This window comes from Dermacentor albipictus, chromosome 4, assembly GCF_038994185.2.
Source record: "Dermacentor albipictus isolate Rhodes 1998 colony chromosome 4, USDA_Dalb.pri_finalv2, whole genome shotgun sequence".
Classification (NCBI taxonomy): domain Eukaryota; kingdom Metazoa; phylum Arthropoda; class Arachnida; order Ixodida; family Ixodidae; genus Dermacentor; species Dermacentor albipictus.
In genome coordinates, this window is record NC_091824.1 from 58,827,429 (window position 1) to 58,852,215 (window position 24,787).

General features: G+C 47.7%; 1 protein-coding gene across 1 annotated transcript in view; it reads right to left on the reverse strand.

Moving 5' to 3' along the window:
* Nucleotides 1–1,233: 1,233 nt before the first annotated feature.
* LOC139059109 (uncharacterized) overlaps nucleotides 1,234–24,787 on the reverse strand; it is a 961,629-nt gene continuing 938,075 nt past the window's right edge. The window contains exon 5 of the mRNA XM_070537013.1: nucleotides 1,234–1,981. Within this exon, the coding sequence (XP_070393114.1) occupies nucleotides 1,690–1,981 (292 nt within the window). The 3' untranslated portion in view covers nucleotides 1,234–1,689. The remainder of the gene's footprint in view (nucleotides 1,982–24,787) is intronic.

The following is a 24,787-nucleotide window of genomic DNA, read 5'->3' on the forward strand; positions in this document are numbered from 1 at the left end:
AAGAGCTCCGAGACAGTGTACGGGCGCACTCCTGCACTGCATGAATTACAGTTGTCTGTTGCGGTGCCGTCAACGAGCGTCAGAGCTACTGAAGCGCTCTTCTGAAGTGCGTGTGTGTGTGGAAAGGGGGGGGGGGGGGTGAGGGCAACAAATCAAAGCAAAGAACGTTGATAGATAGACCAATCGAACGGGAGCTACAGATAAAAAGCATTCTTATTAAATCCAAGGTCCGGGTATTGGTACCCTTTAGTCACCCGAATGCACGCGAACACATCGTGTAAGGCATATCATTTCAAGCTCCGTGCACATAGGAAACACCATCCGTGCCGTCTCTGTCGAAACCGATGCAGTAACGACCCGCTTCGGTCTCACGCACCGGTTTTCGTCAGTGGCCAGCGCCGCTGATCGTCCTCAAACAAGACCTTCTTCTAATGCGCTTGAGTTCACGAAAAATAAAAATAAAAGAGCGCCGGGATTGTCGGTCACCGACGGTGTTCAATTCAGTGCCTTGCCGCTTCGCACCGTCGGAAATCACTCCGCTGCTCAGTGGCGCATGCCCCCGCCAAACGTAACATCACAGCCTCTTCAGAGTACGGGGTCTGAGACGGCAAATAATATATGCCTCCTCCATTCCCAAGCACACCTCGGACCACGTTCTCATCCAACCCCTGTTCTTAAACCTGCGAGCCGTCTTTCGTGCCGGCGAAGAGGGAGTATCGCCTGGCGCACTGCCTCCCCACTTATGGCGCGCGGCCGTCATGGCATGAAGAGCGGCGCAGCATCCTGCCTGGCCGACAACCCAACCGACAGATCACACGAACGCGCACAGACGCACACGCTCAGCAGACCTGGTTCGCTCGCTCGCTCGCTGGCCTCGGCTGAGCCAAGGCAACAGCCGCAGCACGCACACACGCACAGCCTCGGAGACCTGCATGGGCGGACGGATGGACGCCGAGAGGAGGCCTCTCTTCCTTTTTTTTCTTTTTTTTTCGGCAACGCCGCTCGCGCACGTCGTCGCGCCGCCAGCGAAGGGCCGGCGGGGCACGCCGCGCGCTCAGCCTGGACAGAAGGTACAGGGGGGGGTCCTTGGAGGAGCGACGCTCGCCGCCAGCTCTCCTCCCACCTCCCGAAGCGGCGCAGGAGCCGAAGACTGCTGCAGAAAGCAAGGTGGAAGCGGGAGGGGGCGGTGAGGCGGGGGGGGGGGGGGGGTTGCAAGAAGTTTCTGCGCGCACACGTTGCAAGCCTTTCTTCCCGTCCTTCGCCTTCCTTCAGAAAGACATTAAGCCAAATGTCCCACGCCGCCGCGCCGTTTCCTGCTGGCGAGGGGACCCGTGCAGCTCGGGCACAACACGCGCACCGCCGCGTTCCTTCTACCTAACTCAGCCGTCCGCCTCCACCACGCACACACACAGACACCACCACCGGTCTCTTGCTTCTTCTTCTACTGCTGCGCGTTTGATTCTTTTCGCTTGTGTGTTTGCAGCGGCAGGTTTCGGCGCCAGTGTACATTCTTATTTTGTTTTTCGGGCCTAACTTGTTTCCTCTTGTTGCCTGCTGCTGCTGCCATACTAGGTTGGTGGAGAAGAGGGGTGAGGAACGAGAGGGGGGGGGGCACCTACAATAACGCGGAAGAAAGAAAAATCACGATTTAGTCATTGAGAGCCCGCCTGGAACTCCGCGAAAAGGTGGTCATTGTTTTCGACGCGGCTCGCATCGGTTGCCGCGCTGCAGAAACCGAGATGGTCGGCGATGGCGGACATGCCGTCGCCGCCGCCGCCGAGTCTGGTTCCACCTTCCCGCCTCCCACCAACATTCGATGACCTTCTTCGCCTTCTGTCGGGGCCAGCAGACAGCCTGGAAGCCACCACCAGCACCACCACCACCATGCAATGATTCGGTCTCCGTTTTCTCGCGTACTGCCCTGGAATCACGAGCCCCCTGCCTGGATCGATCGTGTCCAGCAGGCCTGACGACGTTCGTCCTGTAGCGATATGGTTCCAGAACAAGTCAGCACGCTCAGAAATACAAGCGTATACGAGCAATACGGGACATACGCGCCAATGACAAGTATATAGCAATGACGTCAAAGCAAGATGGGATCGCATTTCGTCATCCGATTAAATTCGATTTAATGTAACCACTTTTGGACTGACTGTCGATGCACTTACTGTTAGGAGGTCGTCTTCGATGTCGTTTCCTCCTCTGAATTACTTGTGAAACGCCCAAAACATAACAGAGGCAGAGAAATAAGACGTCGTATGATCGTAGTGAGCCAAAGAAGACAAAGAACTCATCTACTGGGAGAGTGGGGGTGGGAGCGGGGTTGGAGAGGGTGTTGATGGGGAAGAAGAATAAACAAGAGCATGCCTTATTGTTTTTTTTTGTTATTGAAATGAAAATAAAAGAAACAGAGGTAGTCACCCTGTAATGGTGACGGCTACTCCTTCGCTCATAGCAGAAATAACAATATATATAAAAAATATGCTGTAGGATAATGAAAAGAAACGATGTCATAGGGTCAGCAATCCACAGTACACAGTCCTATACATCCATGAGCATATAACCGTAAAAGGCAAAGGAAAGTCGCACGACATTGAATTTGCAAACAAAGTCACAAGCAAAGCAACACAAGCGGCCGCGATGTAGACTGCGCCGAGCATGTGGACAGATTAGGAATTACGGAATTAAAATGATACACGCACATAATATGACAGTCAAGAATGAGTTTCAACACAGAATAGAAAAAAGCATGACACGTAATATACATGCAAGCGCTAATAATCACAAATAATGAAAGCAAGTTGAAGTTGCATTGTGTGCCCGTTGAGTGCGATATCTAGTACTTAGGATGCCTATACCTTCGTAAAAATGTCGGAGGTCATTCAATGCTTTTCGCTGTGTTATTTTTATGGCCATGGGCCCACAATTTTGCGAGTGAGAAAAGTCAGTGAGGATTAATGGAGTGTAGTGCTTATTCTAGCTGCCGTCTTTGCGTCGCGTGTCTGTGGCATTCGAGGAGGAAATGGCGAACATCATCATCGTCCTTGCCTCAGGAGCAAGCTGGGCATGAAGCCCGTTTTATTCGATATAGAAGATGTTTGGTGTATTCTGTCTCAAGGCGCAGTCGTATAATTAGTGTCTCGGTGCTTTTATAATATTCTACATCCAGTCGGTATTTGAGTTGAGGGTGACCTTCGTAAAGAATCGATTCCTTAGTATGTTCATCGAACCAGGTTGACACACACAAGTGCTTCTTTAGTTCTCTTATTATGGGTTGCGTGTCCTTTGGTGTTAAAAGGCTGAGTTGAATTTTTGCATCTTAATGGGCCGATTTTGTCAACGAGTCCGCTAGTTCGTTGCCTGCTATACCAGTATGTCCTGCGACCTATTCTTAATATCGCTTTATGCTTTCTTTCAGTAACCTGAGTTAAGGTCTTCAGTACTGCGTATGTTATTCGTGCGTGTGGTTGGTCGTCATCAATATTTTCAAGACATACTAAAGCCTATAAGGAGTCCGTACAAATTGCCCACTTTTTTTCATGTCAGCCCTGGTATGTTACATTGGCACATTCGACAGGATCTCGAGCGCCAGTAGGAGGATAACAATGATTGCATCCCAAAATTCCCGTCAACTGGCATGTCACGAAACAGAAAGGAATTTTTTTCTTTAGGTACCACGGTTAGATGCCGAAAGCTGCCTATCCGCGCACATGGAAGAAGAAACCATCTCCTTGTGTTTGCTATGGTAAAAACTGCATTTCATTACCTAAACACAGACGTGAAGATGCAACCACGTGTACTACATTCATGATCTGTCAGCGCAACAACTAGACAAAGGCGAAAAAGATAGAAAAGTATTTTCTGTTTTCGTCTTTGTCCCCGCCTGCGGCAAGTTTTTTCATCCCATTTCATTGCCATTAATTCATCATTTCTTTATTTCAATTATGAAGTACAAGTATTACCCCCTAGGTTGTCCTTGGTGTCTTTGTTGGCTTGTCATGATACGATTAATAAAAATCGGGCCTCTCGGTTAACTCCCTTTCTTCTCGTTCTTATATAACGAGGGTGTCTAATCCGGCAACATTGGTGCCTTCAGGTAGCATGTGTGGGCTCATTGACCAGTTGCCTTTACCCAGAAAGATCACGTACTCGTGACGCCTGCGGCAGAAAGGATGTTCCACATCCGCCGCCAAGGCTTATGAGTGGTGGCGCTGGCTCGATCCTGTTAGTTCTAGTAGTAACACATAGATACTCAAGAAAGTGGATGGAGAAACGGCGCCGCGATAGCTCAATTCGTTAGAGCATGGCATGCGTAATGCGAAGGCGTGGGATCATTGCCCAGCTGCGGCAAGTTGTTTTTTTCATCCACTTTCATTGCCATTAATTTACCGTTTCTTTATTTCATTTATTATTCACAAGTAATTTCCCCTCTGTCGTCCTCGGTGTCCTTGTTGGCTTCTCATGACACGATTAATAAAAATTGGGCTCCTCGGTTAACCACCTTTCTTCCACTTTTGTACAGTTGCACGTGCACCGGGCTTCATATTCAGCATGAAAATATTGAGTAATCAATTCCACTTTAATTTTGAAAAAATATTGAAGGCAATGCGCAATAGAATGTACAAGAGGTCGTAAAAGGATATCTTTTTGAGGATATGATAACTTCACGTAAAAGAAGATGCAAATACGACAGCAGTTCACAAAAGACATATGCATAAAATTTCTTTTTAATATCTCTTTGTAACTTAACGCCCAATATGTGAACCTGCTTGCCTGCTTTGTCACTAATACACTTACGTAAACTGCAAGGCAGCCCAGTTGTGAATTTATACGAAGTAGCGTTCAAGTAGAACCCGGACTTCTTATTTTTCAGCATTGCAAAACATGTTTGGACGCATAGAAGTGGTCTTAATTCTCGAGGTAATCTCTCTTGAAACTAACGCTCTTATCGCCAGCTTTTCGACAGCCCATGTATGCCACCAGCATAGAAAGATTTCTCCTTGCGTTGCAGAGATGAAAGGATGGCCTGCTTGACTTGATTGTGACCACTGAATTGTTAACCTCTTAGGAACTGTTTCACTGGTTCAAATTAATCAATCACAAGAAATTGATCAATCAATTCTTTTTTGCCTTTAGATACTTGGAGCGAGGTCGGGATTGTATGGAATATAGGGCAATACCTCCAGACCAAGATCCCGCAATCTGAACACTGTGCGGTGCACTGTATTCTGGCACGCATTGCCTATAGGTGAAAAGAACATCCGTGTTAATCCAAGCCAGGCATTTTCTTCCTCAGTGCACTGCGTACACGTTGGAGAACCTTGCAGTGGGGTACTTGCAGTTGATGTTCTCAACAGTGGAGAGGATATGAACATATAAGATGTTCCATTTATCCCCAAAATTTGTGATGAGTTTTACTGCCGATGAGGAGCTTCGTACGGCATTGTCTTCCAATGACGTCCGGCCGTCTCGAAACCGTTTGCACCACGTATTCTGCTGCCGCTTGCCATCGCGTCATTGTGCTGATCTTGAAAAGTAGACCATAAGTTTGATCGCTTGGCGCAAACAAGGAAGGAGGGGAGAGAACAAGGGGAGCGCTGCCCTTGTTCCCTCCCCCTCCTTCCAAAGTTTGTGCCAAGCGGTCATACTTATGGTCTACTCAGCAATATGGACCGACTAGCCCAGCAACATGTACTGATGATCTTGAAGTCTAATGTCAGTTTCAGTCGGTTTTAAGGTTTCGTTGGCGAGAAAGCTCATTTCAATGGTTTGATTCACATCTTTGCTCGCAGGCTCTATCGCATGTTGTTTCACACGTCACTCGGTGGGAACCACCAGCGCGCCACGGTGGGATACTCGACAAGTGTCTCATAAATGCATGCCAAACTGATGGCTCTTGTGTGGATTCGTGTGGGAATACTAGGAGACATTCCGGTTTGATTTGAACGACCCTCGTGTACCAGTTGGAACTCAATTTGTGTTTTGGGCTTACGTGAGAAATAATGCATGACTGGCTGCAATCAATCAAGTGCCAACTTCTACAAGAACATAGTCAGACGCGCATGCTACCAGTGTACTAGGCGCATACTTAATTGCTTTAGCTGATCGCAGACGATATAGAAAACCTTTTGTGTAAACGTAAGAAACGAGAAGAATGAGCATATAGCCGTGAAGAACAGCATCTCTAGGGGACCAACACTCGTGTGAGACGTCCTCGATTTATCCATACAAGTTACAAGTTTTTGCTGCCCTTCGTGACAGTCAAGAAGGAGTCAACGAGATCTTAGTAATGTTTTTTTCCTGTGCAAGACAATTACTCCGATGATCCCACTACTAAAAGGTTTACAAATGACCTCAGAAAAGGAGACACTACGAAAGTACTAGTAGACCTCACAGGCTGTAGGCCAAGCTGAGCTTTTAAAACATGAGAATTGTTTACGCTTTTCCCTTGAAAGGATGGAATGGCAAAGATGGCAAATGACAAAATATTTGCCGAGTTCAATTCGGTCACCATATTTGTGTACAAAAAATATCTCGTTTGTGACATGAGTACACGTAGTCGTACGAAAATATTTATTGCATAGCGGGGCTAACTTCGCAACAAAGTTTATTGTTATTCATAGCATAAGCCATACACAAATTATTGATTCATGTATGCTTACCCGAGACAAGCTGTTGCATGACACTTGTTACTTATTTACTTGATAAATCAGCCAACGCGAACAGCTGCAAACTGAGATAGTTTTATAGGTAACTTACAAATTTACAAAGTTTGTACGAAGTGCCGGCCGATAGCATATACTTTTCAAGTTAATATAGCTTGTCCAGTAGGCCCATTAGGATATAAATCATTTGCATGTGATATTGTACGCCAATACTGATTTTCTCTCCTCCGGTTTATGTCAGTGCTTCAGTAATAGCGTTTATTGTAGGGTTATATTTGGGTTTTCTTGCGCGTGGTACAGAAGATAAACTTCTTTTTTTCTTCCTTAACGAGGCGTTAAGAAGGTACATCAGCGTCGAAATCATCAAGCATCGTAAAATGTATTGAGCAAAACAGAAGCCAATGTTTATAGGAAATGACCCGATCTATATATTGCTTAGCATATTACTGTAAATTATCTGTTACATCGTGCGATTTCAATGTAACATGGCTACACTATAAGAAAGTGATCGTTGAGGGCAATGTCGTACACACCAAGTAAAAGGCCTTTGTTTTAAAGCGATTGCGCCGTATATTCAAATTAGTCATATTTATAGTAGTCCCAATTCACGTATATTTACATGAAACATTTCTGATCGAAATGAGGTGAATCAAATAGAGGGAACGTAGCAAACCACTTTGATCATTCGAAAAAAGAAGAAAAAGAAAGTCATTAGTCACTTCGCAGGTTATGATTGTCCGTTTGTAATCATTAACCGCTGTGACGAAGCCAATCATTTGGATCGATAATAAATTATAGAATAGAGTCGTTTCTATGCGTTTCAGCGGGCTCTTCTGTCACTCCGCATTAAAGGAACAATGTCTATTCAAAGTATTCCGCTTGCTCTGTGTCATCAACCAAAGCGTTTACTGCTATAGGCTGGCAGCAACTATGTTCAATAAAAAAAAAATATTCTGCAAAAGCGGGTGGTGTGCTCGAATTCGTGCACCCCTGATACAACTTCATGTGCAGCATATGAACGAACTGTGCACTCTGTGACGTAATTTTACTAGCCGTGGAGCGCGTTGAGGCATATTGCAGTAGGTATAAACACAGTAGGTATATATTGCAGTATATATAAACACGGCCATGTAATCCCAACAGGCAATGCAGCCGAGATATTCATAGGGATAATTAGGTGTGACTGAAATCGAAATGTTGAAAAAGATGGAGAAACATACTATGCCACCGGTGGAGACCGAACCAACAACCTTCGCATTGCGCGTGCGCTGCTAATCACGCAACTCACAGACACTGAACAGCAGGTTCAGCTCTCTGAGGCGAATCCGGCGGTGGACAACCACATCCTTCACCTCTGGGAGGCCCGGCACAGCCTTGTCCGCCGATGGCGCCGGCAAAAACACAACCGTAAACTCAAAATTCGCATCGCCGAACTCACCCAGGAGGCGGCAGAGTACGCGGCCCAGCTCGCCGACTCCAACTGGGTAGACCGATGCAATACGGCCGCTCGACGAATGTCGAACCGGAGTACATGGCGTCTTTTCCGCGCCCTAATTGATCCTACGAAAACCCGGACAGAAACCCATAAACACCTCCAGCGAGCGATCCACAACTTTAACGGAGACACAGCCGCACTGGCTATCTCCCTCCAAGAGAAATATCTCTCCACACACCAGGATGCCCGAGGTCACGCGTACTCATATGCAGGCTCTGAGAACGCCGAGCTGGATCGACCGTTCCAGCTTCATGACCTCAAAGCGGCACTTGCCAAAATGAAACGAGGAACAGCTCCGGGCAGGGATAAGGTAACGGTAAAGCTTCTAGCCAACCTCCCCGACCCAGCCTATGAGCAGCTCCTCACTTACTTTAATGCAATCTGGCAAGGTGACACCCCTCTTCCCATTGACTGGAAAACGGCGTTGGTCACCTTCATCCCTAAACTAGGAAAAGCCATAAACACAGACAATCTCCGGCCCATCTCCCTCACCTCTTGTGTGGGAAAGCTGATGGAGTCTATGGTACGGGATAGATTGTCCACCCATCTAGAGACCCAACACATCTTTGCAGACACCATGTACGGCTTCCGCCCACACAGGTCCGCGCAGGATGTCTTACTCCAACTTCATATGGAGATTCTCGAGCCAGTCGAACACCCTAGTGACGGTAAGGTAGTCCTTGCGCTAGACCTAAAGGGTGCCTTCGATAACGTCACGCACGAAATCATCCTAACCCACTTATCCCAGGTAGACTGTGGATTCAACACCTTCAACTACATTAAACAATTCCTCACAGACCGCCAAACCTTTATCGGGATACAAGACACGGAACATGGCCCGTACCAGCTCGGTACACGAGGTACCCCGCAGGGAGCGGTACTCTCACCACTCCTTTTCAATCTGGCCATGATGAAGCTCCCTGCCCTACTGGGTGAGGTCCCAGGCGTGCAGCATGCTCTGTACGCGGATGACATCACATTGTGGGCTACTCACGGATCGGTTGGAGCAATCGAGGCCAACCTGCAGCATGCGGCGGCTATTGTGGACGAATATGCCCGTCAATGCGGCCTGGAATGCTCCCCGACCAAATCGGAATTTGTGCATTTACGACCCAACCCGAAGTGCACCACTAAACTCCACCTATCCCTATGTACAGGCCCCATCCCGGAACGCGACGAGATCCGAGTTTTGGGCCTTTGCATACATAGGAACCGCAAAGTTGATACCACTCTTCAAAAGCTCCGTAAGGTGGGGGACCAAGTGGGTCGTATGATCCGCAGGGTATCGAATAAAAAGGGGGGCTTGCGATGCAAAGACGCTTTGCGGCTAGCGAACGCATTCGTAACCAGCCGAATACTCTACTCGGCGCCCTATCTCCACCTACGCAAATGCGATGAAAATGCCCTTGAGGTGATTTTACGCAAAATCTATAAGAGAGCCCTCGATCTTCCCATAACTACGTCCAACAAACGTCTCCTCGAATTGGGGATGACGAATAGTTTTGGGGAACTACGCGAGGCTCATCTTAACAATCAATTCTTGCGGTTGAGCAAAACACCAGCGGGAAGCCGCCTCTTGTCCCGCTTGCACATCCGATATATAGCCCACACGGAACCCAGAGTCTCCCTGCCAGACGCATGGCGTCACACCTTACAGGTAAACCCTCTCCCTCACAACGTGACACGAGATACTCACGAGGGCCGCCGCCAAGCGCGCGCTACAAGGATCACCAGAACATATGGAGATCGCCCGGGAGTATTCTATGCGGACGCTGCCGGCCCTCACCACGGGGGTTGGTTTACGGCGGCAGTCGTCCATCAAAACACACCCGTTAATGGTCTCACTTTCCGGGCCCCCAATATTACTTACGCGGAGGAGGTGGCCATCGCGCTTGCTGCCGCAGATCCAGCGTCTCGGGTCATCATCACTGATTCGAGGGGTGCTTGCCGCAATATAGAACAAGGCCAAATTCCATATCGTGCCTTCCAAATCCTTAAGAAATGTGAGAACCAGGGATTCCAACCCCGGCGCTCCATTATTTGGGCCCCAGCTCATAAGGGAATAGAGGGGAACGAAGTAGCCGACGCTACAGCCCGCGCGCTTCATTTCCGGGCGTCGCCTCTATCACCCGTCGACGAGGTCCCTGAATTTAAACCGGCAGTCACCTTTAAAGAAATCGTACAGCTGTATCAGCTTAATCACGGCCGATACTTCCCCCCTTGCAAAGGCCTCAATAAGACGGAGGAGCGCTGGCTTCTCCGTCTCTACACAAATACAGTACTGTGCCCGGCGGTGCTGAAACACTTCAACCCGGCATTTTCGGGCGAGTGCCCGCACTGTGGGGAGGTGTTTGCGGGCACATACCACATGGTGTGGGCATGCCCTTCCAACCCTGCTTTCCCCCCAAACCCCCACCCTACCCGAGAGGACTGGGAGGCCACCCTGCTCGGCTGCTCAACTCTCCAGGAACAACGTGCCCTGGTGGCCCGAGCCAAAGCCGCTGCAGAAGCCACGGGGGTCCCGGACTAGGGACCGCCCCCTAGACTTTGTAAGGGCTGGGCCCCTAGGGCTCAGCTCACAGCTCTCTTGTAAATAAAAGAAATAAAGTTTGTAACCACCACAACCACTGCCAGTTGTGTTACAGCGAAGTGCAGCAATGGGTACACAAACTTGGTTATTTATGTGCACCAGATTTAGCACTGAGTGTGATATCCAGCGCCACTCAGAGCCATAGCGGAGGAATGTGGAACTCATTTTTTGGCACGACGGGGCCACGTAACACGTGAACTTTGGAGAGCAGGTACCTGGCTAATAAACACTCGTATATGCTACCTAACGGCATCAAGGCTGCCAGATTCGAGACCGTCGCTATATATATATGAATATATATATATATATATATATATATATATATATATATATATATGCAGATGAAGCCTTCTGTTGGAAACTTTGTGAGTTTGGTTAATTTGTTAATGGACACGAAGATGTCGCTTACATCATGTAACTTCAATACCTGAACAAAAAAAAAAAAGAACGAAGGAGAGGGGACGCGGCACGTTTGTAACATACCAGTACAGATAACAAAAAATCGATAATAAAGGCGTTTCAATGTCCTCGCAGGAGGACACTGAAACGCGCGCAGTCCCTTAGCGTTCAGGAACGTGCATCCGAGTGCAATAACACATTACGATGCCGGTCGTGAAGGCGAGCCATTCTTTGAACAACGTGCCATGATGCCATTTATAGCTTACGGGTTCTAGCAAATGGGCATTATGTTTGCCAGGGAAAAATAGACTGCCCTATTCTACATTGCAGCTTTCAGACTCACTACACCAATCTGTACTCTCCCTCGAACGACACAACTTCGGACGATGAAGGCTTCGAGGTATACACGCACCGAAAAGCGAAACGACGAAATGTCGGCGGGTGCTGCGCATCAAATAAGCTGTCTGGGACGCCTGCGCCTAGAACTCCGGAGCATTCAAGTCTCTTTGTTCCCGAGACGGCTACGGACAATCTCAACCGACTCAATAAACAGGCCATCTCTGTTTATCTGGAGGCTCTCGCTTCAGGCGGGATAAGAGACGTCAGAATTAATAACAGCAAGAACGTCCTCGCTATCGATGTAACTAACCGAAGCGCCTTGGATCCGCTGATGAAGATTGCGCAGCTAGACAACATCAAAGTGCGCTGCCACATTTAACAGAGCTTGGAAACAACTGGAGGCGAGGTTTACAACATCGATGTCTCAACCTGTGACCGACAGTGAATTGCCCGTTATGATCAAAACAGCGACAGACAGCTTTGCCATATTACAAGCTCATTGTATGGGCAAATCAACTCCTGTGAAGCTCCTCTGCAGAGGTCACTGTCTACCATCGCACGTGAAGGTCGGCCATTTTCGTCATAATGTACAACCTTTCGTTCCCAATTGTACAGTGTCGAAATTATCATACAATTGGACACGTGAGCGCTGTCTGTAAGAACATGCAGGCATAACATAAGCCCACGATGTTACGAGTGACATAGCTCTGACACTTGTCGCGCAAAGGACTTCAAGTGCTCCAACTGCAAGGGTGCGAAAGATGCGGCTTCGAAAGATTGCTCGTTCAAAAAAAAAAATGAACAGTGGATCTCGAGGCAGATGGTTAGAGACCATGCATTCGACACATAAAGAAGCCGCAACTAAAGTGAGACGCCGACGTTCCCGGCACCACAAGTCCAGAAAGTACACTGGTAGTTCTAAGGAAGTTCCCAATCCGGCGAAGACGTCGTCAACCACTGATGTCACCCATTACCAGTGCAGATGAGGGAGAGAAGCCCACCATCGCTAAGTGAAGCATGGCCACCTCTACCGAAGCCACGCCAACTCGCAGAACCACTAGAGATGGCTCGTCCACCAACTACAAATGCCACTGCAGCAGTTCGTGCTGAAGGCCAGGACTTGCAATTGCACGAGATGCTAAGGTCACTCATGAATGTCATGGGTACATTACTGAGGAACTTACACGACCCAAATGCTCGCAGCATACTCCAGGTACTTAACACGATTAATCCAGTGCTTGCAAGTCATGAAGAGCACCACGGTTAATTCGCCGCTGTCGTTCCGTAAAGATGTAAAGGAAGCATCACTGTTTTACTAGAATGCTCGACGCCTCAGATCAAGAATATCGGCTTTAGACCTTTGTTTTCTTTTTCGAACAAATTTCCCACCGTCGTCGTCTGCGAATCAAACCTTCAAACTACAATCCGGCTATATTTGGCTATGAATCTCTCTCATCCGCGATACGAAGTGTCCTCAGCAAGGCCATCGTTTATGCTCGGTATCCAGTTTTGCCTCACGACGACGACCAATGCACGCGTTTAACTGCAAACACAAAGAAACACATTCACTCTTGTCGCTGCATATATTTTCTCCAACCAGTCGTTTTGACATGCAACGACTTGGTACTTTGTTATCTGCAACACCTGGCCCTTGGATTCTTATAGTGTAGCTTTTAACGCGCACCACCCACTCTGGGGGAGGCAGGAAGGAATGAAAAAGTGGAGAAGGAAAGGTAGGGAGGTTAACTAGTTTAGCTTAACCGGTTTGCTACCCTACACATGGGAGAGGGATGGGGGAGATTAAAGATGGGGAAGGGGGAGAGGGAGAGAGAGCACATAGCACAGCACACACACATCGTCCGTTGGAGTCCATCAATCTGGCATGGTGCGTGACATCACTCTCACAGCCGCTTGTCCAATACCGTCTCTTTCAAAAACCGAAGAAGTCCCTTTGTCGCTTCCACCTGCGATGTCTTCTGTCGGCGGCATGTGAAAATCGTGTCGAGGGACAATGGTCTACTGTCAAGGTGCACTAGAACAGATGCCAGGGACTGTCGCTGAACATTATATTCAGGACAGTCGCACAGAATATGTTCTAGCGTCTCCTCGCAAAGACAGGCATTACAGAGAGCGTTGTCGGCCATTCCAATGCGGAAGGAGTAAGATTGCGTGAAAGCCACCCCTAGCCATAAGCGATAAAGCAGAGTCGCCTCTCTTCGGCGGAGTCCAGTTGGGCAGATGGCATGCAAAGAGGGCAGATGGTATTGACGGTTGTTCTGGTTGGTCTGGCTGTTTGGTGTGCACCATAGAGATAGCGTGATCTCCTGTGCAAGCACTCGAAGTCTGCTAGCTGCGTCGGATCGTGAAAGCGGTATGGCCTCTTCCTGTGCGTCTTCAAGAGCTGCCCGAGCGGCATTATCGGCGTCTTCGTTTCCAGTGACGCCGCAGTGACTTGGCAGCCACTGAAACGTCACGTGGTGTCCTTTCTCCTGTGATGTATGGAGTAGGCATATAATATCGAATAAGATTTGTTCGAATGGCCCGTGACGCAGAGCTGATAGTACAGAGTGTAGGGCTGCCTTTGAGTCGCTGAAGATTGACCATTGTCGAGGTGGCTCCCGATTGACGAAACGAAGTGCAGCGCGAAGAGCAGCTAGTTCAGCAGATGTCGATGTTGTTGGGTGGTCAGTCCTAAAGCTGATGGTAATAGCTTTTGCTGGGACAACCACAGCACCGGACGAACACTGGATGTTTGTGGAACCATCAGTATAAATGTGTTCACTGTCCGCGTACCTCTCGTGCAGAAGAAGCAGAGACAGTTGTTTCAGCACAGGCGACGACAGTTCAGACTTTTTCCCGATTCCTGGTACACTGAGATGGACTGTGGGGCTGATAAGACACCAAGGGGGTATCGATGGTTTAGATGCAGCGGTGAAGCCCGATGGAAGTTTGTCGTTGTATTTGATGATAGTTTTAGAGAATGATGATTGGTGCCTGTCTGAAGGTAGTGCTGCAAGGTGGTGATAGGTGGCACGTGCAAAATGTCTGATGTGCGTTCTCAGGGCTTCCACCGTAATGTGAGTTCGCATTGGGTGGTCCCGAGCAATCGCAAGAGTTGCCTCTGTTGACGTGCATCTGGGCAAACCAAGGCAGACTCTGAGTGCTTGAGCTTGTGCTGCCTGCAGAACACGAATATTTGTCTTGCAGGTGTTGGTCAGTACAGGTAGACTATATCTTAGAAAACCGAGAAAGAGAGCTCTGTAGAGTTTAAGCATTGCGTCTACTGACATCCCCCACGTCTTTCTTGTCAAGTATTTAAACAACTGGGAAGTTGCTGTCAGGCGCCGTTTCATGTAGGCCACGTGCGGGCTCCAACAGGGGTCTCGGTCAATAATTACGCCAAGGAATCTGTGGGTTCGGACATAGGAAATGGTCCGCCCATTGATTGAGATGATATGAGGCGTCATCGGTTTGCGAGTAAATGCTACTAGTGCGCATTTTTCTGGTGATATGCTGAGACACTGTTTACACAAGTAGTTCCTTTGTCAAAGTGGCCGCTCTTTGAAGTCGCGCACGTATCTGAGGACGTGTGACTGCCGAAGTCCAGACACAGATGTCGTCAGCGTATATTGAAATTTTGATGGTAGTTGGCAAGTATTCAGCAAGTCCAACAAGAGCGAGGTTGAATAGCGTCGGGCTGAGAGCACCGCCTTGAGGAACGCCCCTGCTGGTATAGCATCACGTAGTTGGGCCATCGTCAGTTAACACAAAGAATTATCTTGGAGATAGGTAACTTGCAATCCACAAAAATCTCGACCACCTAGGCCAACCGTCGCAAGGGCGTCGAGAATGGCCTCATGTAATACGTTATCGTATGCCCCTTTCACATCTAAGAATAAGCCTGCAGATAAACGGGAGTTTGAAGATGACTCAAAGGGAAGAAAACTGGTATCATTTGCATCGAACCAGAGCTTTGTCGTCTTAATGACGGCAGTCCGACATAGTTACGATGACTGGTCTACATCAGCTGTCTGGTTTTGACTTTGGTCTCTCAGTGTCTTCGAAACAGTTTAAGTGGGTCTCAGAAATAAAAACCCACAGAAGTATCACGTTCCCGCCTATTTGACGATCAAGGGAGTGGCCAAGTTTATCTACTGGCCTCCGTATAACAGACTGTACGAAGTTCAGGTCGTTTAACAAAGACGAAGACCAAGAAGTTCACCCGTCATTTCTGGAGAATTAGACTTCAAATGCACTGCAAGAGGCAGTGTTCACTATTAGTTCTCCTCCGAAGCATACAGAATACGAAGGTGAATTGGAAAGGCTTGGAACAATTCGCTGACGAGCAGGAAGAAAACAGAGGCGCGCCAAATGTATTCACGCTCTGATGGAGGCGAGGCGGATCAAGAAGAAAATCCATTGATTGATTGATTAGTAGGGTTTTTTGGCGCAAGGGCCAGATGTGACCAAAGAGCGCCAAGTCGATGATCTGTACTTCTGAATGATATATGGGTGTTGATTGCGGGGAGTAATGAAACACGGCTGTATAGTGGCCTAAAATATTCGCTAAAAAGCGCAGTATATGCATGTGGTGCGATGTGGCTGTAAAAGGGCCTAAAATTTATTTGCTCTAAAGTGCGTAAAATACACGTATATACATAATATAAAAAATGACTGTGATTGATCGTTTCTGCGATGACAATAGATGTTTCACAAGATGGGGATGGTCCGTAAATTATGTAAAATCTGTAGCACTAGTGCCTCAGCAAAGCCTTGAAAGCAAGGGCTGGGAGGCAAGTGCTCTAGAAAATGTTTTCATTGCAGCTACGACCTCCAGGTGGAGGCCGCGCTACAAGTAGCCTGGCCAAATCACATTTAGGGTGTCAGTTTCAAACAAAAAGTTGAATAGTGATTGCAAAGTAAAAAGGGGTTCATTGCTAAGAAAAAATGCTGGATGTAACGGTATGTGTTGGATATAAGCAGAGGGAAAGTGCTTTTTTCTCTCTGCCTCAATTTCAGTGCATTGGATAAGAACATGAATAACTGTAAGCCTGTTGCCACATTTGCTACATGTTGGAGGTTCGCTTCCCGTCAAAAGGTAGGAGTGAGTGGCGTACGTATGTCCTATTCTTAATCTACACAGAAGCACTTCCTTATGTCTTGTTGTTCTTTCAGTTATCCAGTTCCCTAATTTTGGCTTGATAACGTGTAGTTTATTCAATACTGCATTATCCCATTGGTCCTGCCAGTGCTTCCTCAGTTTGTTGCGTAACAAGGGCTTAAGTTCTTTTGCTGATATAGGTTTATTCATATCCGTTTCATTAAAGGTGACTGACGTTGCACTTTCGTCAGCAGCTACATTGCCTTTTATGCCCCTATGGCCAGGTACCCAACATAGGATGATGTTCTGGTTGTACATTAATGCTAGGCATAGTTGTGTGTATAGTTCATTAAAAATAGGGTTCTTATGTTTTCGAAAACTCATTAAGGCCCTTATTACGCTTAATGAATCTGTGAAAATGATGGCCTTATTCAGATTTGTTTTTCTGATGTGCTTTACGGCTGAGAGTACTGCGTACGCTTCAGCCGTAAAAATACTTGTGTTAGGATTTAGAGTACCGGAGGTGGAAAAAACTGGCCCAAGAGCTGCATACGCGACACCAGCAGATGATTTAGAAGCATCTGTATAATACTCGGCACAGCAGTACTTCCCTTGGAGTTCGAGGAAGTGTGATAGTATATGTGCCTCAGGTGCATGTTTCGTTATTGCAACAAAAGAGATATCGCACTCCATGGTCTGCCATTCCCAAGGTGGTGGAAGGCGAGTGGGAGGCATTAAGATATTTTCTGGGAGATGGATGTTTGTTTCTTCTGCCATTGCTTCCAAACGTAGGCTCAAAGGAGTTCTAATACGTGGGCGGTTACTGTAAAGTCTGGCAGCGGACAGGTCGCTAACAATGGAATGACATGGATGCTCAGTGTCTGATTTTACCTTAGTGTAGTATGAAAAACTTAAGAATGTTCTGCGTAGATGTAAGGACCATTCGTTGGCCTCGACGTACAAAGTTTCAACAGGGCTAGTTCTAAAGGCGCCTGTTGCCAGTCGTATACCGAGGTTGTGGACTGGGTCGAGAATCTTTAGCGCACTCTCAGTTGCGGAGTGGTACACCACGGCTCCGTAATCGAGGCGTGATTGTACGAGACTCTTATACAGGCTCAGCAGACACTTCCTATCACTGCCCCAGGTTGTTCGAGAGAGCAGCTTGAGGAGGTTCATGGTCTTGAGGCATTTTTCTTTAAGATATTTTAAGTGGGGAACGAAGTTAAGCTTTGTGTCCAGGACAACACCTAAGATTTTGTGTTCAGGGCTAACGGTTAGTCTTTATCCATTAAGGTTAATATCGGGTTGTGGTAGTACACTTCTCTTGTTAGAAAACAGGACACATGTGCTCTTTTGGGGGTTCAATTTGAAACCATTCTCGTCTGCCCACCTTGAGAATCTATTCAAGCCAAGTTGTAGCTGTCTCTCGCAAATGCTAAGATTGCATGACCTGAACCCTATCTGTACGTCGTCCACATAGACGGAATAGAAGAGTGTGCGAGGTAATACGGTGTGGAGGGAATTCATTTTAACAATAAATAACGTACAGCTCAGTACTCCACCCTGCGGTACACCTGTCTCCTGTATGAATGGTCGAGATTGCACGTTGCCAACTCTAACACGAAATGTCCTGTTAGAGAGATAGCTTTCAATTATTCTCAGCAGGTTGCCGCGAATGCCCATTGCAGAAAGATCCCGAAGGATCCCGAAGCGCCACGTGGTATCATACGCCTTCTCCACGTCAAGAAACACGGACAACACAAGCTGTTTGTGGACAAACGCTTCCCTGATGTACATTTCCATGCGTACAAGCTGATCTGTCGTTGATCTACCTTCTCTAAAGCCACATTGATATTGATCTAATTTCTTGTTAATTTCTAGATAATGTACCAGGCGACTGTTTACCATCTTTTCAAAAACTTTGCACAAGCAGCTCGTTAATGCTATAGGCCTATAACTATTTGCCAAAGAAGGGTCCTTACCCTGTTTCAAAATAGGAATTATGATGGCCTCTTTCCAAGCAGAGGGAATGCGGCCGGACGACCATATAGAATTGTAGAGACAAAGAAGGGTTCTTTGTGTTTCAGGCGGCAGGTGTTTAAGCATTTCATATAGGATGCGGTCAGATCCGGGGGCAGATTGGTTGCAGCTATTTAGGGCTGCCTGAAGCTCTGCCATGCAAAAGGGTCTATTGTATTCCTCGTATTTTGTGCTTTTCCGTTCTAATGGTTGTCCTTCTATTTGCCTTTTGTACCTTTGGAATGTTTCAGAGTAGTGCGACGAGCTGGATATCTGTTCGAAATGTGCGCCAAGAAAGTTCGCCTGATCTTCCATGCTGTCGCCTTGAGTATTCACTAAAGGCAGAGAGTAAGACTGTCGATCCTTTATTCTATTAACTCTATTCCAAACCTTTGTTTCGTCAGTGTAGGAGTTAATGCCTGATATATACTTTCTCCAACTCTCTCTTCTAGCTTGTCGCCGCGTTCTTCGACCCTGGGATTTGACCTGCTTGAAATTGACTAGATTTTCTGCTGTCGGAGAATCCCGAAGTAAACCCCATGCCTTGTTTTGCTTCTTTCGCGCTTTTCGACACTCATCGTTCCACCATGGAAGACGGCGTTTTGTGGACAATCCACTTGTTACAGGGATACATTTGGAGGAGGTGTCAAGGAGAAAAGCCGTAAAATATTCAACCGCAGCGTCTATGCTTAAAGCACACATGTCGTCCCAGGATAAACAAGCAAGCTTTTTGAACGTTTCCCAGTCAGCCGAGTCAGTTCTCCAGCGAAGTAATTGTGGAAGGCACTCATTAGCCATAGGTGTGCTTAGAACTACAGGGAAATGATCACTCCCGTATGGGGTTTCAATAACTTTCCATTGAAAGTAAGGTAGAAGAGTAGGAGATGCTATGCTAAGATCTATTGAGGAGTGTTTTGTTTGCCATGTTATAATACGTGGGCTCCTTCCCATTCAAAAGACATGCACCTGAAGAAAAAAGGAACTGTTCAATTAAGCGACCTCTCGCGTCGCAGCGCGAGTCGCCCCATAGGTTGCTGTGCGCATTTAAATCTCCAAGCACAAGATATGGTTCAGGCAACTGATCTATTAGTGTTTGGAATTCTTGTTTGTGGAGCTGAAAATGCGGCGGTATATATAGGGAGCAGATGGTTATCAGCTTATTTAACAGTACAGCTCGAATGGCCACTGCCTCAAGGGGTGTTTGTAGCTGTAAGTGTTGACAGGCTATAGATTTGTCAGCTATGATGGCTACGCCGCCGGATGATGCGAGGGCATCATCGCGATCCTTCCGAAAAATAACATACTGACGTAGGAAGTGTTTGTGTTTAGATTTCAAATGAGTCTCTTGGACACACAGCACTTTAGGAGTTAGTTGATTAAGGAGTTCTTGGATATCATCGAGGTTGCAAAGCAGGCCTCTGATATTCCACTGAATAATCAGTGTATCCATATTAAAATAAATGTTGTGCTAAGTGTCAAAGAGAATGAACTTGGTTTAGCTTATGTTGCCCTTTTGGGGCCCTGTAATTGGAGTTTTGTCTTTTTTGGAGCGATCGGCAAAATCGCGCCGCTCCTTAGGCGTCAACTGCGCCTTCTGACTCGGTGTTGTGTCCATGGCCTCTTGAGAGGCACTGGACAGCCGCTCTTGCGAACGGTGTGTTTTCCGTGAAAGCCTTGTCTCGGAAGACAAGGCCTTGGAGCCCACCATCCTGGTGGTTGGTGGGCTAGTCTTGACCTCGGAGCTGGGCTGACTGGTGCCAGCACTAGCGGAGGCCTCAACTGTGGACAAATTCGGGAGAGGTAGGGCAGCCTTCGCTGCTCCCACCGTGGGGGCGGGTGGCGTTGCCGCACGCTCGCTACGCGTGGTGCTGGTGTCCGCCAAGTGCCGTTGTGGTACTGCCCCCCGACGTACCACTTCGGCGAAAGATGCGGTCTGTGTAAATGTTTGTGAGATGCGTTGCCTTGCTTCTCTGAAAGTTATGTTTTCTTTTACCTTTATTGTAATTATTTCTTTTTCTTTCTTCCAGACTGCGCATGATCGGGAATATGCTGGGTGACCACCATTACAATTACTACAACGGGGCTCAGCCTTACAGTCATCTGCAGAGTGGTCATTGATGCCACATTTTGCACATGTTAGCCGCCCTCGGCAGCTCTGGGAAGCATGACCAAACCTCTGGCATTTAAAACAGCGTCGAGGGTTTGGGATGTATGGTCGTACTCTGAGTTTGGTATATCCAGTTTCTAATGTCTCTGGTACTGTGCTAGAGCCAAAGGTAATAATCAGGTGCTTAGTTGGCAGTTCCTTGTTGTCACGTCTAATCTTTATTCTTTGTACACTTATTACGTTTTCATCTTTCCATCCTTCCAGGAGTTCTTCATCGGTTAAGTCCATCAAGTCTATGTCAGAGATTACGCCTTTGGCCGTATTCATGGTTCGGTGCGCTGTCACACTGACAGGGATGTCCCCAAGTTGTACAAGTTTTGTTAGCTTGTCGTGTTGTGCTTTGTCTTTTAGTTCTAGTAATAGGTCCCCACTGGCCAGCTTGGTGATCTTATAGCCGCCTCCAATGGTCTCTGCGAGATGCTTCGCGACAACGAATGGTGAGATTGTTCTTGCTTTCTTGTCAGGTTTGTCACTGTGGACAACGTGAAATTTAGGGAAAGTCTGAGTGCCTTTTAAAAAAAACTGAAACGTAGCATCGGTGCGCCCCCTTTTAGAGGGACGATCGGTACAGAAGGGGTTGGAAGTTCCCATGAAATATGTTGTGTATTCAGCGACGATGCCAGTCACCCACCACCGAGCCCAACAAGGGGACACGGCAGGGTATGCGGTGAAGCAAACCCTACCATGCCAACTGTACATCGTCGCTATAACCACATATGTTATAACCAAGGTAGGTCATAGCACACCAGGTTAACCCTTGCCGCCAGGAATGTTGGAAGTTATCAGAAGAAAAAGAAGACAGGAAAGACTAAAAGTGAGAGGGAAAGACGAAGATGTGCGAAGTGAGAGACAGGAAAAGGCGACTGCCGGTTTCCTCCAGGTGGGTCAGTCTGGAGGTGCCGTCTATGCGAAGCAGAGGCCAAAGGGGTGTGTTGCCTCCACCGGGGGGCCTTAAAGGTCAAAACACCCAGCATCGGCTCAACCCCCAGGATCCCCCTTTCCCCAGACACGGCTAAGCCGCGCACGGCTACACGCGGGAGTGTCCAACCCTCGTGTGCTCGGGTACGTGGTGTCGCAACACACCAAACGCCTGCTGACGCAGACGCCCCTGCGGGGAAGAAGAAAATCCAGTGCCGCATATATACGTAACTATCTCAAAAGTGGAAGTCATTTTCCGAGTCCTTGGAGCCTCGTACGCCTCTGTCCCATACATGGAGAACTCTGTGTGGCATACAATTGTCTCTGCAACAGCGCCTCCTTTTAAATATCTTGCCCTGCATCAATGACGAGGTGAGATCGACGTTGCTGAGGACTTCTGCGCAAGATATGTTGGCTTGCTGTCAATGCCTGTATCAACATCACGTGATGTTGCGGCATTCCTGGACTCTAGTATGGGTCTCATCTTTTTGATGGTGGAGCTAGAAGCTGCGCTGGTGACTTGTAGGAAGTCATCATCTCCTGGGCCCGACGGAGTCACGTACAAGGCGCTTGGAAACCTTGGCCAGAAAGCCCAGAGTGTGCTCTTGGGCAGATACAATGAATCCTGGCGCGAAGGATTGATTCCTTGTGAGTGGAAGGCCAGCCACCTAGTGCTTTTGCTTAAGGCTTCTAAATCTTCATCAGATTTGGCATCGTACCATACCACGCTGTTGCCAGTTACGCTGGGAAACGAATGGAAAGGATGCGGTTGGCGCGCCTTGATTGGTGCTTATAACATAACGAGGTATATCTGCATGCAATGGCGGGCCTCTGGCGTGGTCGGTCATCCATCGATAACGTGCTTGATTACAAGATCATGAAACATTACAAGATCATGAAACGATTAATGGTAGCGATGCTTCTTGATGTCAAAGGCTCATACGATAATGTAGCACACCAAGCAATCCTTGAAGCTTTGAATAATGTGGGCATTGATGGCCGTGCAGTGAGCTGGATTTATAGCTATTTGGAAGATAGATCATTCATCGTGCTTACCGAGGATGGAATGGCATCCCATCACCTAGTCGGCAAAGGTGTGCTGCAAGGCGGAATGTAAAGCCCCACGCTTTTCAACGCAGTACTGTTAGATCTTGTTGGATTATTGCCAAAGACGGTCCAGATTTCCATATCTGCAGATGATATCTGCACCTGGGCGTCCGGCGTGACACGTCCACAGATAAGAGCGAGACTGCAAAATGCGGTCACATAAACGTCTTCTTCCCTGCATATGAAAGGCCTTGATCTATCCTGAGAAAAGTGCCGATTAGTCGCGTTTACACGCGAAACAATGACTCCATATGTTATATCCATAAATGGACAAGTAATTGCTTAGAAAACGAAGCACCGTTCCTTTGAAGTCATGATCTTGGACGCCACATATTTCATATATAAATAAGACGTTGACTGCAATATCGCATGTATTCAAATTTGTCTGCGGAAAGTCTTGAAGCGCATCTGTGAAATCGATGCTACAGCCATATCATGAATTATTTATGGCCTTCCTAAGATACAGCCTGCCTGTGCTAGGTATCACGGGCACGAACCTTCGCATACTCTAGAGTATACAAGCTCAAGATCTACGGACTTGACTCGGCCTTTCTAAGTGTGCATCTACAACAGCCACAATTGCCATAGCGTGTGAGCACTTCATTGTAACATGCATTGCAGTTGACGCTCTGAGAGTGCACATTCGATATGTCGCAAGAATATACTTTCGCAGTTTTGCTTGCCTGCCAACCACTAGGCCGCATACGAGTTTTAGCCGTCTCCTGGTTACCCACGGAGCATCGCTACCATAGAATTACGTCCCAGCAGCATGGCCTTATTTTCGTTGCCACTTCGGTCTCTGCATTCACCTGTAGTGTGCCTTGAAATTTCAGGCATCAAGAAGAAGGTACAAATTCCGTCAGCAGCATTGAAGCAGGCATCATTATTGACAATACATTAAGTGCAAAGTTAAAATTAATTAAATAATGAGATTTTACTTGCCAAAACCACTTTGTGATTATGAGGAACGCCGTAGCGGTGGCCTCCGAAAATATTGACCACCTGGGGTTCTTTACGTGCAACTAAATCTAAGTACACGGGTGTTTTCGCATTTCGCCCCCATCGAAACGCGGCCGCCGTGGCCGGGATTCGATCCCGTGACCTCGTGCTCAGCAGCCCAACACCAAGTCCAAAGTGACGACTTCGGTGTTTACACCGATGGGTCGGTCATGGGCTCTAGTTCAGCAGCAGGAGCAGTATTTGTCCCAGCAAAACTTAGTTATAAAATTCAGGACATCGCACTTGACATCGATGATGGCTGTCGAACTTGCAGTTCTGCGTGCACTAATTCAATTGATCAATAAACAAACGCACAGAAATGTTCCATCTTCTGCGATTACAAGCTCGCCCTCCAGAGGTTCTTCTCTGCATTACGCCGTGGACCCCACGAATGGCTTGTCGTGGACACATGATAAATTTACCACCGGGCAGCTGAGAAAGGACGTTACATTGTATTTCAATGGCTACCAAGTCATTGTGGTATCCTCAATTGGAAACGAGCAGGCAGACGCAGCCGCTCGATCTTCACATACCAGTGACGATTGCGTCACTATACCGCTGTCAAGAACAGACGCAGTGGGAAGGCTCCGTGCGCTTGCTCGCGAGCTTACGTTGGCCCAATGGAATTCGGCAGACTTTAAAAACCAGCTTTTTTGTTCCCTGGTGGTGGGGGTGTTGCAGCAAGCGGGGTTAGCCTGGCATACATAGCCGGCAATTGTTCCGCCTGAGCACATTGTCAGTGTCACTATGTGGGTCACCAGGTGTCGAAGAGCCTCGTGTCTCGCATGAAGGCAATCAGCAGTAGTTGCACTCTCTTCATAAAAGCTGCGGGCACTCCGGGGAAAACGACGTCTTCAAAGGTCCTGTGCGAAATACCATTCTTTTGCAGGCTGTCGACCATCACTTGTCTTTCTGTGTCGAACTGCCGGGATAGCCAAACGTCGATATCGATGTTCGATGTCGCCGATTTCACCACAGAAGGCACAAT